Raw genomic sequence first — 17,323 nt, forward strand, 5'->3', positions numbered from 1 at the left:
CCTTCTCCTTCCCCCTCTGCTCCTCCCCGTGCTCGCTTGCACCCCACATGCACTTGTGTGCACTCTCAAATAAATAAATAAATAGATAAATAGATAAGTAAGGGGCACCTGGGTGGCTCAGTCAGTTAAGCATCTGCCTTCGGGTCAGGTCATGATCCCAGGGTCCTGGGATCGAGCCCCACATGAGGCTCCCTGCTTAGCGGGGAGTCTGCTTCTCTCTCTCCCCCTGCCTGCTGCTCCCCCTGCTTGTGCTCTCTCTCTCTCTCTCACTCTCTCTGTCAAATAAATAAATAAAATCTGAAAGAAAGCAAGAAAGCAAGAAAGCAAGAAAGAAAACCATTTAAATTAATTAATTACATCTTTTAAAAAGGAGAAAGACTCCATGCTGGCAGAGAAGCAGTTAAAGTAGGCTCTCTGTACCGCTTATAGGAGTGCGACTGGAAGGATCATCGAAGAAACAAAACAGAATAGCTGTATGCATCAAGAGCCTTAAAAACATTTCTATCTGGTAGTCTAAGATTCAGAATTTAATACCAAGAAAACAATCTGGAAAAAAAAAAAAAAGAGGTTTGTGGGAACATCTCTCTAATTGCTAGATGGATCCTGCCTGATTCACAAATCGCTTAATAAAACCAACTGGATCTTCAGAAAAATAAAGATTTGTGCACAGGGGTGTTCCTCAAAAAGTGGTTTACAGTAGGAAATGTTGGACACAGCTAAATCCCCAGCATGAGTAGAAGGGGTAGGAAATGTGGACTCTATGAAAAGGGGATGTATATGAAGGGAAATATTTATGTTTGCTGACATAAGCAGGATATAAAATTGTTATTTACAGAGTGTAACTGTGTAAACCATACAGAGAAAAAGAATTGGAAGAAAATATACCAGAATGGTAATAAAAGTTTTATTTTGGGCGATTTGATTACTGATACATCCCCCCACCACCACCTTTATATGTTTTCCAAATTTCCTATAATGCACATATATTTCCATTATAATTTAAAAAATAAACATTACCGAAAAGTTCATCTACAAGTGGAATCTAGGAATATGGGTTTCTGTGACATTTTATCTTTCTTTAGCCTTTCTGCAGAAGCTCTTCTTGCCAGACCAGATGTAAAAGAAAACATTTTTTCAGTGTAGAGCAAGAAACATGATCCTGCCATAAAACAAAGAGTACTTAATTAATTTTTCAACCTGCCTCTGATTCCCCTAGTCCTCAGAGAACATTCCACCTGGCTATGAAGTGGTGTCTCTTCTGGAAGCCCTCAATGGGCCCCTCACCCCATCCCCAGCGGTCCCTGCCCTCCACGTGCTTGGAGATGGCCACCTGTCAGGAATGCTGCCCTCCTACGGCAGCGATGGCCACCTGCCCCCTGTCAGGACGCTCTCCCCGCTCGACCGCCTGTCTGACTGCAGCAGCCAAGGGATCAAGCTCAAAAAGAGTCTCTCCAAGTGAGTGGTTGGTGCTCAACAGTGTTGACCCTAGGGTCCCTGCTGATAGGCCTTCACTGCATCTTTCCCCTCCTCAGTACTAGCTCACGTCCTGGGTCCCCGGGGCAGTGTAGACCCTTTGGGCTGTTCCCAGAGCTCTTCGCTGCACTGGAGACGTGGGGCTAACACTCCGGTAGAAGGTTATCTCACTCCTTAGGGGCAGAAGTAAGGCGGCAGGTGGGGACTTAGGAGAATCCAGACAGGCAAATCTCGTGTGTTTTTGGTGGGCAGCTGGGGTATGGGGAAGAGGACATCCCTAGGGTCATTGATACTCCCACGGGGAGCATCGCTTAGTCTAAAGACTGGAGGGAACTGTGATCTGTTCCTGTACCTCTTCAGCATTTAAACCCGACTGGGCACAGCCATGAGAAGCCTTCTGTGGCAGAGTCAAAGAGCACATTTTATAGATAAAAATATTGAGATCCTAAAAATGTCAGTGGTTTTTCCCCGGCTCAGACACAAGTTATTGAAGGAGTTAAAGGTAAAGCGGAGATTTTCTGACACCCAGAAGAGCTCTCAGTCCCTCCTGAGTGGTCTTTCCCACCTCCGTCCTTTTCCTTAAGATCTGGGTTTCCCTCCGCTTCCCCTCTGGGCCCTCTTCTTCCTGTGGAGTCCGGCTAACGGGAGTGCAGGCCAGTCTGTTTTTCATGCGGGTGCTGGCTTCAGGAGCTCCTCTCCGGACTTCTGCAGGTCTGTTTCCCAGAACTCTTCCGTGCTGCATGAAGAGGAAGATGAGCGTTCTTGCAGCGACTCAGAGACCCAGCTCTCTCAGCGGCCGTCAGCCCAGCATCTGGAAGAGGTAATCTCATTCTCCGTTTCTTGGACGTTGGCCTGCAGGTGCTTTCGTCCCACCGGCCTCTCCAGGTCCATCCACTTTCATTCACTCCTCAGGCACCTTGGAACACTCTTTGAGACAGCAGCCAAGGTTTCTTTCCACTTATTCTTTCAACGATGTATTGAGCCTGTGTTACGTGCCTGGAACAATAGCAATATGGAGATGACAAAAGTCCTCGCCTTTGTGGCACTGAGAGTCTTGATATTGGGGTTGGGATGGACCCCCAGGCAGTAAAAACTGACTGTTTCAGACGGTGCTGTGGATCAGATGGGGAGAGAGGGAGCTCGAGGCTAGAGGTGGGGGTTGCTGTCTTTAAGGGGTAGTCTGTGGACGGAGAATGAAGGACATGAGAAAGTGTGTGCAAATGTCTGAGGAAATCAGGTTCTAGGCATAGGGACAGCGGCCGAAGAGCCCGGCACAGGGGCGCTGGGAGCCCGATGCAGTGCTGCCCGTGAGCGCCGCGGGCTCTGTTTAGCAGGCGTATGACACCTGCTGTCTATACGGCAGTGAGCTGGGGAAACTGCAACAAGCAAAGAGGATAAAGTGGCCCCTGACCTTGGGTGCTCGGGGTCTAGCTGGGGACAGGACATGCACACAGGTTACGGTGCTACATCTCGCACATAGTTGTTCAGTACATATTTTTTGGGTGGATGAATGATGCTTTTGCTTTCAAGATTTATTTATTTACTTGTGAGAGAGACAGAGAGAGCGGGTGCATGTGTTCAAGTAGGAGGAGGAGCCGAGGGAGAGAATCTCGAGCAGACTCCCTGCTGAGCGTGGAGCCTGACACGGCACCCATTCCACGGCTCATGAGATCATGACCTGACCTGAAACCAAGAGTCGGATGCCTAACTGCCTGAGCCACCCAGGTGCCCCTGAATGAATGAATCCTAGCTATAGAGAATGAATGAATCTTAACTATAGAGATCTCCCCCCATAACAGGGACAGTACTGTCCTGTGGCAGAGACACAAGAGATTATGTTAAGTGGAGAAGACCAGGGAAGTGTGCTGGAGGAATCATGTGAGCTGGATCTTGGCATTTTTTTAGACTCGTAGAGAAAGGCAAGAGAAGCATTCCAGTTGGTGGGGCAGTCCATGCAAACGCCCAGAGCCAAAGCTGGGGTGCTGAGCAAGCCATGGTTACGTGAGAGCGTGGCCCACAAAGGCCCCCCTCTGCAGCTGCAGACCAGGCTCCCAGAGAGCAGCGGAGCCCTCGGGAGGACTCCCTGGCTCAGGCAGGACAGAGTGCCTGAACTCCAGGAAAAACAGAACTCCTTCGGGTGCCTGGCTGGCTCAGTTGGTGGAGCTCGTGACACTTGATCTCAGGGTCGTGAGTTCGAGCCCCATGTTGGGCATGGAGCCTACTTTAAAAAACAAAAAAAACACAGAACTCGTGGAGAAAAGGGGATGGGGACAGAATCCCCATGTGCCTGGGACGGGGTGAGGGTACTGGCCCAGGTGGCTGGTAGCTGGGTGTCAGGAGTGGGTCAGGAGGCAAAGGTAGCATTTGTGTGAGGTCGGTAGAGCTAGAACTAACCCGATATCCAAGTGGGGCCACCTCGCAGGTAGTGAGGCCTCTGCTGGCTTTGTGTTCTCCTTCAGAAGGAAAGCGGTTTCTAATCCTGGGAAACCCGGGTGTTCCCGTGTCACAGCTGCTGGGTGACCTGTGTCACCTGAGCTCCAGTCTTTGCATGGCCCGAGCAGATGCTGAGCCCCAGGCAGGGTGTGCTGACTGAAGTTGGCATCTCCCCTGGGAGGCAGCCCTTCCAGCCCAGGGCTGCAGGGGAGTGAGGACAAAAGAGAAACCGCCCCTGCTCTGCACGTAGTCTCCTGACGCTGGGGCCCTCGGGCCTCCCGGTGTCCCCCTCCTTCCCCAGGCCCCTGGCCCTCACACGCTTCCTCTCTTTCCCCCCAGGAATGTGGTGTAACCCCAGAAAGTGAGAATCTTACCCTGTCATCCTCGGGAGCTATTGACCAGTCTTCTTGCACAGGGACGCCTCTCTCTTCCACGATCTCCTCCCCAGAAGGTACACGAGGGAGTGGGAGTAATTGCACGTTCTTCTGCTCAGCCCAGTCCTCGGTGCTCCTGACAGCCCCTCCAGAGGGCCTCAGGGCCGGCAGGTTGATACCTAAGCTGCATGAAAACCAGGCCCCTCTCAGAGGCCGGGGGGTCCTGCTGACAGCTGCGGGGAGGGCTCATCTCACCCCCGGCCCTGCCGTCATGGGCTCCTTGAACGCTGAGTCAGGGACAAGCGGATCCTTGCTCCCTGGGTTGAGTTCTGAGCTCGAAAATGTGAAGGAGCAGAACCTCGGAACACCTGAAACCTACACCTTTGTGGGCAAGGGTGTGGCAAGGCCACCGTGGTCCCCCACTGGCCGCGCGAGCACCGGGAGGCCGCTCGGCTCCTCAGTGAGGAACCAGAAGCCGTGCCTGACCTCCAGTCTCCTTCCTTCCACCTCTGTCTCTACAGACCCTGCCAGCAGCAGTCTGGCCCAGTCGGTCATGTCCATGGTGTCCTCCCAGAGCCAGCACTCCCAGATCAGCACCGACACGGTCTCCTCCATGTCTGGCTCCTACATCGCCCCGGGCACTGAGGAAGAGGGAGAGGCTCTCCCTTCGCCCCGGGCCGCCAGCGGGGCGCCCTCAGAAGAAGGAGAGGTAAGGGAGGAGCCCGGGGAGCATCTTTGCTGCTCTGTGCTCTGCACACGTGTCCAGAGTAGCTCAGGCCAGGGTCTGCCAGGGATGCCTGCCAGTCGCCCGCTGTGCTGGGAAGGAGTGCCATGGACAGCAAGGTAGGGCCATGGAATCAAAGACCCCCACGCCTGATTCTTCCATCTGGTGTCACTTCTGCCCCAAGGACTTGGTTTCAGTCCGCGGCCCTGCGGGCGGGGTAGGAGAACCGTGGCATCTGTGCCTTGATGTCTGTCGCTCTTTGGCAGGTGATGCCGTCCTCATCTCCAGACAGCAACTTCGTCGGCCTCGCTGCTGAAGAGCAGGACGCTGAGGTACCGCCGATGGCGGGCAGCAGGGCTCCCTCCCATCAGAGGGACTGTTGGCGCTGGCGGGGGATGCAGTAGGATGGGGGCTGTTCTGGAAGAAACCTTCCGAGGTGGCATATCTGGCTCAGTTAGGGGTGGGGAGTGGTGTAGAGGGAAGAGCAGCCATGCTGGTCAGTGGACTGTCTCTTACTTAGCTCAGCGCACTGGTCGCTGTGTAAGAGGCGTGGGGTGAGTCCTGGAGGGAACCCTTCCCGGCCAGACCCTAGACCTGAGGATGTGTTCGTCCTTCGTTCACTTAGTATTTACCCAGAATGACTGTGTCGCAGGCACCTCCTGGCACTGGAAGACATAAAGACCCCAGTGACCTGGTTTTAGCCTCCCCCATCCCCTCCACCCCCAACTATATATCCTCATCCAGAGGTGCCTGGCTGGCTCAGCAACTCTTGATCTCAGGGTCATAAGTTCGAGCCCCATGTTGGGTATAGAGACTACTAAAAACTAAATCAACTATGTACTCATCCAGGAGCCCCATGGCAGGTGGTGGGGACAGGATTACAATTCAGCACAGAATGCCCTGACAGAGGTGTTCAGGAAGTGCTGAAACACCCAGGTCACAGTGAGGTCACTAGAACTTTTTCTTGAGCCAGATGCTCTCACAGGAGTATCCGGATACAGCTTGGGGTCCTCAGGAATTTCTGGAAGTTTTAGGATCTTACTATTTGCTTTTTCATTTGACAGCATTTATTTCCACCTTCAAGAGACAGTATGAGCTAAACTGTTACCAAGGTTCTTCCTGACATTCCCTGGGTCCATCTGTAACGGGCCTCAGACCTGGTCCCCACAGGCAGACCATGCCTTTCCCAAACAAAATCTGTCTCTGCCCAGGCTCCTAGGTTCCTCAGACATGATGGGAGCTGTATACTGTTGATGAGGGCCCTGCAGTGAGATACCATTAGGCCAGTTACTTCTGTCTTCAGCTGATCAATATATTCATTTTACTGCTATTATAGACTCATAGCGCCTTCCTTCTGTCCTAGGGAAATGATGTCATAGAGGAAGAGGACGGATCGCCCACACAAGAAGATGGTAAAAGACCTGGTCTTTTGCTCCCTCTTATTAGATTTCTTTCCTGGGTCTTCTTTAAAGGGTACAGAAAGGGGCACTGGTAGGACTCGGCGGCTCTCCTCAGTTGTGCGGCTCTTGGGGAAAGCTTGTCTTATTGATGAAATATCAGAGCCAACAGGGTGTTTGAGGACCGCGGCGGTCTTCTTGGCTCTTTCCAGGCCTCAGCACCAAGGGCGTCAGGACAGAGCTGCTGCAGAAAGGACATGGGAGCTCTGTATTTGCGGGGACTAGGTTCTGAGGCTTCTTGGGCAGCCCCATCACCTCCCTCGCCACTTCCGCTTTTCGGCCGAGCCCCACAGAGCTGCTCTGGCGGCCCTCCACTTGGGAGAAAGGACTGTTAGGCAGTTGGTTTGGTCTTGCTTTAGTGAAGAAGCTGGCCGACGTTGCGGTAGCAGAGGGACCTGAGGGGCCAGCGGGCACAGAGAAGGTGTGAGAAAGAGTCTGACACCAGCAGCTCAGTGTGGGCAAGTATTGGTAGGCTTTACTCAGGCCTGCATTATATCCTCAGATGGAAGCATTTTGTGTCCAGGAAGGCTGGGAGAGAAGGAATGGTCTACAGAGCAAGGAAGTGGGAAGAGGAGGTGGGGCTGGGAGAATTCCCCTGGGAATGGAATTCCGCCAGCTCCGGGAGCCAGCATTTGTGCCCTGGGCTGCTCTGAGGGGCCTGCTGCAGAAGGGGGCACTTCCAAAGCAGACCCGGACCCCAGCCTGGACAGATGTCATCCTAGTTGCTTCTGCTTTAGCGTTGGCCATTGCTTGGGGGGTCCAGGGGTGTGCATGCTGGCCTGACCACTCCGCCTGAGCCAGTTGCCCCAAAGGAGGGCCTGGCCGCCAAGGCTGTGCCTCCGCCGCACTTGCACGCCAGCCCAAGACAGGGTCGGGTGCTTCATCGACTCGGTGGATGCCTTCAGTGCTCGGGGTTCCCAAGTCACCCTCTGCCATCGCTTCCCCCCCATAGAATGTTCGCTTCTGAAAAATGCCGGGTGGCGGGCGGTTTCCGCCTGACATTCCATAGCCCACACGATGGATTTATGTTTTTTCCTCTCCCTTTCATCAAGAGAAAACCGGAGGCGTGGGGGAAGCTAGAAAAAATAACATCTGAAACCTTCCCCTTCCCTTTACACATCCGTACGTTTCTGCTCAGACCCTTAAAACACACTCAAAATAACAAACTAAGTTTCATAGGAAAATAAAACATAATTTTGTGAATGTGGTGATCCTGACTAATATGCAAAATTATGGAACCTGCGACCTTTAGTTTTTGTTTTATGTATTTATCATCTTACAGAGCCTTGTGGTCATAAACACCGATGCGCCCCAACAGACACAGGCGAGAGCGGGGGCAGCCTCTCTCCACGCCCCCGTGCGGCTCTCTGTGGAGCCCACATCCCACAGCCCTCCCCAGTGGTCTCCACACCGGCTGGGAAGGGGCCAGTTCGGGAGACAGGGCAGGACAGAGCCAAAACACAGACAGGCCCACAGAGTTTGATTCCTTTATTGTCCACTCTTTACCCACTTAATTACTGTCTTTTTTTTAACATATGATTTGATTTTTTTTGTCTCCATCCTTAAGACTTTTTTTTAAGGACAGCAAAGCAGAGAAAAAATACAGCCAGGCCCTCTCTAACTGCGTTAACTCCGTTACAGGCCAGAGGACATGCGCATTTCTAGGTATGGAGTGTGACAATAACAATGACTTTGGCATCGCCAGCGTGAAAGCACTGGACAATAAGCTGTGCCCTGAGGTCTGCTTACCCGGTGAGTGGCCGTCTGCTGGACATGAACTTGGTGGGAGACGCTCCCCTGCTCGCACCCCTGCTCTCACCCTGGGACACCCAGCTCCTGCCCTGCCCTTCCAGCAAGAAGGCCTGGGCCGTGCTAGGATGCTGGAAGCCAGATGCTGGAAGGAAGTGAGGAGGCCTCGGGAGAGTCCTTGAACTTTGTGCTCAGAGCAGACCCTGCTCTGAGCAAGACTGTTAGGACAGGAAGACAGGAGTAAAACCCCCTCTCCTTCTGAATTGGCCTGACCACAGCCCTCCACCCCGATCCTGGGGGTCCCACGGCAGGTGGCCTGGTCTTGTTTTCATCAACAGGAAGTCTGAGGCAGACCCTGCCTCTCTGAGAAGGTCTTGGAAAGCTAGCCTGAGTCCTTGAAAAGGGGATCCGATCATCCGATCCCTTGCTCCTCGGAAGGAGTTTGTTTCGTTAGGAGCAGGGAGGAATTGGAAAGCTGATGTGGTTTCGATCAGCACGTGGCTCTCTGAGCCAGTGAGCTTTGGGTTACCAGTCTCATTGTGCCTATTAGACTTGGATCCCAGAGGAGAGGTCAGGGGTCGAGGGTGACTGTGCTCCCTGGAGCCCTAACTTTAAATTTGGCCAGGGCTATCCACATGCCCCTTGTCCCTTCTCCTGATACTAAGCCGAACCTGGGATGACTTCTTATGCAGGAACCGTGCTAGTCACACCGTGAGCCCTCACCTCCTTCTAGTCTGTGTGCTCACTCGGGGGCTCCATGAACCGCTTCCCTGAAGCCAAGTCTTGCCCAGGTGGACGAGGTCAAAACCGGCCTCCTGATTTCACGGCAGAGATCACCCTCCATGTTGTGGTGTTTGTAAGCTCTTCGACATCCCCTGAAACGAAGACTTACTTGAACTTCAGGACAGCCACGTCACATCATGGGTCCAGTGCTTTACTCGCTCAGCGAAGCGTCTAGAGGCGTTGGAGCAGCGCAGCCTCCTATGGCGGCCGCTGTCCGTCAGCCCGTGAGAGACACCGGGCCTCGCATGCCCGGCCCCACACAGGCTGGTGGCCAGGAAGCCGTAATTCCCAGAACATGCTTTCTCCAGCCTTTCAAAGGCCTCTCTCTGGTTGTTTTCTATTTAGTGTGTCCTGAAGATACTGCCCAGGACGCTTCACGTTCCCTGAGGCCAAAAGATGCCATGTCAATCCTGCTGCTTCTCCCGCCTGCCGGCGGAGGAGGGAGCGTGGACCCAGTCAGGCCTGGACTGGAGCTGTGGGGCCCGGGCACACGTCACCTCCTGCCTTCCCACTCCTTACCTCGCTTCCGTCTGTCCATTTGTTTTTCACGTCTTTTTGCCAAACGTAAATCTGTCTGTCTGGTTTGTTTCTTTTGAAGCTCATTTCTGTTACGTAGCCTTCGTGTGGAAGTTCATGTTCACTGCGCCAGCCCTGTCCCTGCCCCCTGGCCACGCTGTGTCCAACACCGCGCTTGCCGGGCGTGCGCACGTCCCAGAGGCTCCTGCTTACGTTGCCAGTCCTGACTGGCAAGGGCCTGCATTCGATAGGTTCTCTGAGAAAAAATATTTGCAAAGGTATATTAATCCCTGCTCCACGAAATACGGGGATGCTTCTGTGGCAAGCGTAATGAGGAGGATTTGATTTGGCTTTCCTGTGTCATTAGTCGGGAAAGATGACATCTCTGTCCTCTCTGCCCTGTGTCTGTGGCCGCTCCATAGCAGCCATCCTTTGGCTAGGCTCCTGCCTCCCTCGAGGGGCGCCCCCACCCACTGGTCAGAGGATTTGGTCAGAGGGAGCTGCTGGGAACAGTTTTAGCCAACCCTGCTGGTGGAAATGGAGCTTGTTCCTTCTGCTTCCTCCTCCTCCTGACCCCCTCTGGCCAGCCTGCTTGGTGATATTTATTCCACTTACGGGATTGCTTGCAGGAAGAGGAGGGAATCCCTGGGGTTCCTTACGGTGCTCTCAGCCAATGGGCTGAGATGAAACTAGGTCCACAGTCCAGGCCAGTCGTGCAACCCAATGCCTGTGACGCCTGTCGGGAGAGCGACTCAGGTAGAAGCACTTGAGGTGTCCCCTTGTACCCTCCCCAGAGGTCCCAAGGGCTCTTGCGGGAGAGGGAAAGCACGTCTGCTTTCTTGGTAAAAGGTTTGTCTGCTTCTGGTCTTAGCACCACACTGGTAGCAACGGGACGGGGAACTCTCCAGAAGCCTCTGTTGGGTTAGTGGCAGGAGTAGCCACTTTGATAGTCCCGTGGAATAAATAGGCCTCTTCACCCTCAGCTGTAAGCTCAAACTTCCATCCTGTGACTGAGACACCCGCGGGCTGACTCGGCTCCATGTTCTGCGGCCGTCAGGACAACTTCTCAGGCACTTGGTCTCTGCTTGAGTGTTGTTTCCCTCCAAGTGGCGCCGCTCCCTTCACGGAGGGCTGAGGAGAAGCAGGGCCACGGGGAGCATCCCACACTCTCCCCTGTGCCACATGCCGCCCTCCCCATGCTCACACGCGCTCTGCCGGGAGACCGAGCTGATGACAAAGACTACGCGGGTCCCCATCCTCACCACTCTCATCACACTCATGGGAGTGTCACTGAGAGGGCACCTGTGTCCTGCCAGCCCTTCTTCCCCTAAGAAGCTTCTGAGCCTTCTTGGGCCCCAAGACCAAGGGGGTGGCGTGTTCTGAGATTGTTCTCCAAGGTCTCAAAGGGAGGAAGTCGAAGTTGACGGATGCAGGTGGTGAGCAGGTTAGAGTCGTGACGCCAGGCTGAGTAGATGTGATTCCAGGGAGTTGGGTGGACTATCACGCAGGTGGCAGCAGAGTGACCAGGGGACCAGTGATGAGTCTGTGAACAGGTTCTGCGTAGTGTATGTGATGGGGGGGGGGGGGGAAGGAAAAATCATTTGGCTTTGTTGGTGGAAATAGAAATATATTTTTAAATGACCTCATTGTGCAGGAGTGGACATTACCCATGAAACCTAACAGTACCTACAGAAACCTGCAGTTCAGTTCACGCCTCTCTTCAAGCCCGTAACCCGAGGCGGATCTGCTGCTAGGAAAGTTTACGCTTCATAGACATGAAGGGAAAATCTGAATTCGGTTTCTCTTTCCACTGGAAACTCTTCGAGACAATCAGACTATTCTAGCGCTTACATCGAGCTTGGTAGAGGCAGGAAAAGGGTGTGCGGAATTCCCCTAAATATGCTCCCCAAGTCTACCTCTAGAGGTCTCTCTGCTCTCCCATTTCTCCTACTGTAGATGGGAGTCCAAGGGAAGGCACCTTGATCCGTCTCCTGTTCAGTCACCACCTCCGGATGTGTGGCTGGAGGGCTGGACGTGGCGGCCGGCAGCAGCAGCAGGGCTTTGCTGAGGGCCCATCAGCCCCCTTGCCGGGGGGAGGGCACCTCATTACCGCTGCTCGACCTCCCCCTCGCCACCGAGTGAGCCAAGAAGCCAGGGAGCACAGATGCGTGAGCTCTGAGTCTTGAGGCTGTTCCGGAGGAACGGTTCTCCACCCTGGCTGAGGGTTCTCGAGTGGTGGAGTTGGTAGCAGGGCCTCACGTGACCTGAGTCAGGACAGCCCATCGGTCGGCGTCTCGTGGCGTGCTGGTCGGCGGCGGCGACGTGGATTGTGATGTGTGCGTGCGTGCGTGTCTTCTCTCTTGTTCACCGTTTGCTTTTGGTCTCTCCCACCAAACAGCCGCCGTTCCGGAGTCCTGCCCCATAAACATTGAGGACTAGGTATGAGATCTACCAAATTCTATAAGTGAACGAACAACTCATTGCATTTTGGGGGTTCCTAACCTAAAGGGCGATCTTGCCTTCTCTTCGTCCTGTCACACTTAAGAGTCCCACCCTTAGAGGAGAAAGCACTTTTGACCCATATCCCAGACTCCAGGGAAGAGAAACCTCCAAATTCCATCTGGGTGTGAGAGATACCTACGAATGTTCTGTTTTGCCCACTTCTCTTCCCTGGGGCCACCTCCACAGACTGTTAGAGCCTAAGGATGGATTATCATGCCAGGACCCTTATGGGAAGTAAGCAGTTTATACCCACTTAATCCTAGCGTTTGGACCGTTAGAGGGTCTCGGGCTGGCCCTAGCATGAGGCTGACCCCGGACGTTGGAGCACAGCCCCCTCCAACATGAGCGCAGTGAGCCTCGGGCCCTCCCTGTGCAGCCGGGCAGCCCGGTCTGTCCCCCGCCTGAGTCCTCCGAGGGGCCAGGCCTGCCCGGGGAGAGGGCAGGGGTTCCTGGTTCCCTCGCAGTGAGAGAGGCAGTGTGACATGCGCACTGCAGCATCGGGACAGGCTGGGGGGCACCGTGGAGCAAGCCCGCCTCACCGGGCTGGGGGGCCTCATGAAAGCGGGCCACGGGGAGGGGAAGGCTGCGGGGAGGGCCGCGGGGCCCCGTGGAGTGAGGTCTTCACCCGGAGCCTCTGTCTGTGGGGGAGGTTCGCGCTGCCCTGGAGGGAACGGATTGGATGAGCTGGTCTGGGCCAGGAGGACAGTTGAGGGGAGACCCCTGGAGAGAGAAGGGTGGCCTGAACAACGCACGGGGGCTAGTTGTTGGGCACACCCTGCGAGTCAGTCCTGGGAGGAGAGCACTCGGCCCCCATTTGATGGGTGGGAGAACCACGGTTCCCGGGGACATGAGCTGCCCAGGAGCGCGCAGCCAGTCAGTCAGGACCTGGGAGTGAAGCCCGGGTTTTCTGACCACAGGCGGATGAACCGGAGGCAGCGAGGGATTAAATCCAAAGCACCAAGCACAGGGGAGCCAAACGGCATTCCGGCCCCAGCAGCCGGTGCTCCGTGCTCGTGCAGGAGCAGCGGCGGATCTGGGGGAGGACGAGAAGTTTAATGGGTGCTGCCTGGGGCATCCCAGGGCTCTTGGGCTGCTGTCTTCCAGGGTTGATGGTGACCTCAGCGGGCAGCTCGGGGCAGGAGGGGATGAAGAGCAGCAGGTGTGCAAGAGGGGTGCTGCCGGCATCACACCAGCTCCCCCCTTGCCTTTCTGTCCCTGGCACCCTGCTGGGCTACCAGCCCCTTCCTGCCCTGCCCCAGCCCCCACAGCAAACACTGACACCGGACCCACATTAACACGCTCTTCTCACTCCTCTCCACTGCTTCCTGCGAAAACCTCAGCTAGACCTGGTTTCTTTGTCCTGTCCACCATAACATGCAGACAAACTTCAAAACAAATAAACACAGAGAAGTGGATCGCAGGGCAAGTTCACAGAACAAGAGTTACCCTGCATGTTCCTCTCCGTCAGTAGTCTCCACGGCGGCCGTGACTGTACCTAGCGCATGAGGACAGGAGCCGTCCCCTGCCCCCAAGGCGCCCACTGCGCCCAGTTCTCTCTCCCTCACTGTGGCCCGCACACACATGGGAGTTTCAGCTAACACGCATCCTGCTACCCTCCGTGCCCAATTCCTGGGCTGTCCTGCTGGAGAGGCCATCTGGACCCATCGGCTCCCATACCCTTCCTTCTCTCCTCTCCAGGCACCTGGCAGGCTGATGACAACGTTGTCAGTCGTCGGAACACACAGCGCCGGCGCTTATCATCCGGCAGCCTGGAGGACCCCGAGGACAGGCCCTGTGTGTGGGGTCCTTTGGCCGTCTGAGAGCCCCAGCCCGTGCACCTGGGCTCCCTCCTGCCCGCACCTTCCATCCTGGCCTCTCTGGACTGCTGGCCTCCTGGGCGTCCTCAGCGAGACCATGAAGACTGCATCCAGATGAAAGCTGGACGTGGAGGTCCACCTGCTCCTGCTCCCAGTCCGGTCTCCTCCAGAACCATGACCCCTCCCCTCCCAGAAGGAACTAGAAGCCTCCTCTCTTCTTGTGGGCTGGAGCCTCTCCATGAACTGCAGCTCATGAGACCCTTTGCAGAGACTCTCTGGGATGTGGCCACCCTATCTTGATGTGCAGGCGGAGCCCAGGTCCACAGGCTGGTTTTTCTCATCTTTTTCTCTTTAGGGGGCAAACCAAGAGGACCTGGAGTTTTGGCAGCTTCATTACAAACACCCATCTGGCATTTTCTGGTCTCTGGAACATCATAAGCAATTTGAACCCTCCACTTTGGGGTAGGGTTGGGGGGTGGCTCCTGTGAGAAGGGAAAGCCAGTTTTCACTCTAAGCCAAGTTTCCCTCAGAAAGCATTAGGAGCTCCTTTCTCACAGATGAGAAACAGTGGCAACCAAAAGGTTGACTGGAAAACAGTTCTTGCTTCTGGTCACAGAGCTAGTGTCCTGGGCCTCGTGTGTCTGTCTGCTTAGGAAGGAGGCCTCAGATCTGAGAATCCTCCGGTTACGTGATTACATTAGGAGGGTTATTTATGGTCAGGTGCATTCATGAAGGCCTGGGACGCCATCCTCAGGTGACTTTTCAAAGAGCACATTTTCGGCCACCTCTATGTGCCAGGCACTGTGTTAGCTGTCCTGTATTCTCACATTTCATCACTGCACCCCGTCAGGTGACATTCTTATACCTGTTGTCCCTGTCTCCACCCCTTCTTGTTAGTAGTTAAATAGCTGAGGGAGGGGGTGGAACAGCGATTCTCAAATTGGTGCCCAGGAGGCCTAAGGGAAGTGGCAGAGCACGCTGCGAGCTGGGGCTAGCGGGGATGGGGGCCTCCCCACCCCACGGGTTTTCCTCCCCGGCCTTCCAGATCTGCTGAGCCTGGCTGGGGGGTGGGGAGATGGGGAGGTACTCCTTCCCCAGGCTCTTTAGAGATACTGTTCAAACCCCGTGCCCCCCACCCTCAGCCTGGGGGAAGGCACGTGGACGAAAGGCTGAAACAGCAAGGCCAGGCTGTAAGCTGGTGGGAGTTCTTCCTCTCTCAGCACTGGTGTCGCCAGTGGGTTCCGCCTAGTTCTTGGACAGATGGGCTGTCGACTGGCTTTGGGAAAAGGTGGTCTTTCGGTGGAGCATGAGATCGGGAAGCAAGGTCAGATACAGCCATTCGTGAGGCTGAGATGTGGTGGGGCCTTCGGCTCTGCCCATCATGATGGCCTATCTTCATATTTGGAATTGTTACCCTGACAGAGTTTTTCAGGGCTGTTTCCGGCACCCCAAAGAGAGCCCAGTGCCCAGGGAATCCTTCGCACCTTCTGTGTGGCTTCTTTGTACCGTCAGGCGGTGGTTACCCTTGCCGGGCCTAGTGGTTATAGCTCAGGTCCTGCCCTGGTTGGGGGAAGGCCTGTTGCCCTGACAGACGTGACAGGAACCAAGCCTGAAGAGAAGCTTCTGTCCTGAGTCCCCTGTCCCCCTCTCCAAGGTCCTGCTGTGGACTCTGCTGCTTCAGGCCCCACTCCTTATCCTTTCTTTCCCCCAACATTCTTAAGGCCCCTTTTGTGTTTGAGATCCGAGCAATAACCCCACTTCCTGATTTCCTTGAAGTTTCAGCCCCAGGGAATGGGGGACTTCCCTCCGCCTGGGGGGGTGGCACACAGCTCCCCTCCCCTCCTGGCAGGTCATATTCACAGTGTGGTGTCACCCGAGATGAAGGAGATGCAGGTAAACAGTAGCCACAGTGGCCGGGAACCCTGAGAGTAGCCATTATCACCCTCTTCTGAGGAGGACCTGCCTGTGCCCTTCCTCATAGCACATGCTGGCTCTTCCCCCAGCAAGAGGCTCGCAGAGATTCTTCAAGGCCTTGGTTCCATAATGAAGACAGGCCTGGGTTAGAAACCGCCCTTTCACTCCTGTTTCTCAGACTGATCCTTCCATCTCTCTCTCTCTCTCCTCCCCCCTCTTTGTTCTTATTTGGCTCTTAGGCAAGCAGAACTATCCCAACCAAGGGAGCTGTCTTTAGTCAGCCTGATCAGGGAACAGGGCAGCTGCCAACCCTACTGCCCCGATCAATCATCTGGAGACAGTCATGTTCCGAGCAATTGACCCAGAGAGAATGGGACGGGACCTGGCTCTTCACTAGGGGGCACAGACCACCTGGAGGCCTGCGGCTTCTCCCGCTGACTCCGGTCAGAGGGCTGAGCTCTCCAGTGGCCTCCAGGTGGTGTGGTGATCCCGGCCTCACAGAGCCTTTTTCCCTTCCTCACCCAGTTCCACCCGCCAGAGTTTAGGCCCACATTGGGGCATCTCCTGGGCACAGACCCACACACTTTGAGCCGTCTCACCCGGGGAGAGTTAGTGTCCTGCCCGCCTGAACTCGGCATGCTGGTCGATCACTTCGCTTTAGGACCTGCACACCTGGTGTGTGTGAGTGTGTGTGTACTGTTGGTGCCATCCGTGTACCCTCTCGCTCCCTGGAGTACACTCATGGGCACACTACAGTGGGGACATCGAGGATGCAATATTTATGGATTGCTGCATGATTCTTAAAAACGAATAAAACTGTTTACAAGGGAAGGAGAGCTGTTAACTGTGCCCTTGGCTTATTTGTGAAAGACTTTGTCCAGCGCTCAAATATTTTTACTCAAGAGAATCTGGAAGTGGAGGAGTGGGAGAGGGCGAGGGGTAGGGAAAGACATGCTCCGGGGTGGGAGGTGGGAGTTGACGTGCCACCCGGTGCGCACAGGCTTCCCACCTATGCCCTCCTGCTTCTGGGCAGAGGCCTGAGTAAGGAGCCCTCGCCTCGCCTCGCCTCACCCTCGCCCTTAAACCGAACTGCCGCCCCTGCAGCTCCTCAGTAATTGAAGAGCAGGAAAGCTGGTGGCAGGAGGGAAGCCAGGGGAACGGATGAGGAAGCCCCTGGTGTCACCCCACCCCTAGTCCCTACCACTTAAAAGTTGGTGACACTACGGGGCAAATGACCCTGCGAGGAGAATTCGGCGAGTCCGTGGCTTCTCTGAGTTTCACTCACCGGGTCCGTTTCCTCAGCTATCTGAAAAGGAGGGAGAGCCCTTCCGCAGAAGCCTCTGGAAAGTCAGCTTCCGGGAACCTGGCTGAGTACAGGGGTGGGGAGGGAGCCGCTTGCCGGGAAAACCTACCCGCCTCGGGGCGCCTGAGATCGGTGCAGCCCCGGCTGCGGACCTGAGCGGCAGGCGGCAGGGGAGAGTCGGACCTGCCTGCGGGCACCGTGACGATGCTCAGGGTCGGGAGGGTTGGAAAGGGCACGGAAACATGAGCCCGGAGGAGAGGAAAGGAAACCCCAAGCGC

General features: G+C 55.2%; 1 protein-coding gene across 3 annotated transcripts in view; it reads left to right on the forward strand.

Moving 5' to 3' along the window:
• Window positions 1-16,578, forward strand: part of RNF157 (ring finger protein 157) — a 72,887-nt gene extending 56,309 nt beyond the window's left edge. Inside the window, exons 12-20 of one of the 3 annotated variants that reach the window (XM_040640189.1) lie at window positions 1,217-1,455; window positions 2,185-2,293; window positions 4,246-4,357; window positions 4,802-4,989; window positions 5,271-5,336; window positions 6,368-6,416; window positions 8,103-8,213; window positions 11,908-11,948; window positions 13,710-13,832. In XM_040640189.1, the coding sequence (XP_040496123.1) occupies window positions 1,217-1,455; window positions 2,185-2,293; window positions 4,246-4,357; window positions 4,802-4,989; window positions 5,271-5,336; window positions 6,368-6,416; window positions 8,103-8,213; window positions 11,908-11,948 (915 nt within the window). In that variant the 3' untranslated portion in view covers window positions 13,710-13,832. Of the gene's footprint in view, window positions 1-1,216; window positions 1,456-2,184; window positions 2,294-4,245; window positions 4,358-4,801; window positions 4,990-5,270; window positions 5,337-6,367; window positions 6,417-8,102; window positions 8,214-9,338; window positions 10,491-11,907; window positions 11,949-13,709 lie in introns of those variants that run through there. The other 2 variants (XM_040640187.1, XM_040640188.1) reach the window with 2 other exon arrangements.
• The last annotated feature ends 745 nt before the right edge of the window (window positions 16,579-17,323 follow it).

The sequence above is a fragment of the Ursus maritimus genome, unplaced genomic scaffold (assembly GCF_017311325.1).
Source record: "Ursus maritimus isolate PB19 unplaced genomic scaffold, ASM1731132v1 scaffold_24, whole genome shotgun sequence".
Classification (NCBI taxonomy): domain Eukaryota; kingdom Metazoa; phylum Chordata; class Mammalia; order Carnivora; family Ursidae; genus Ursus; species Ursus maritimus.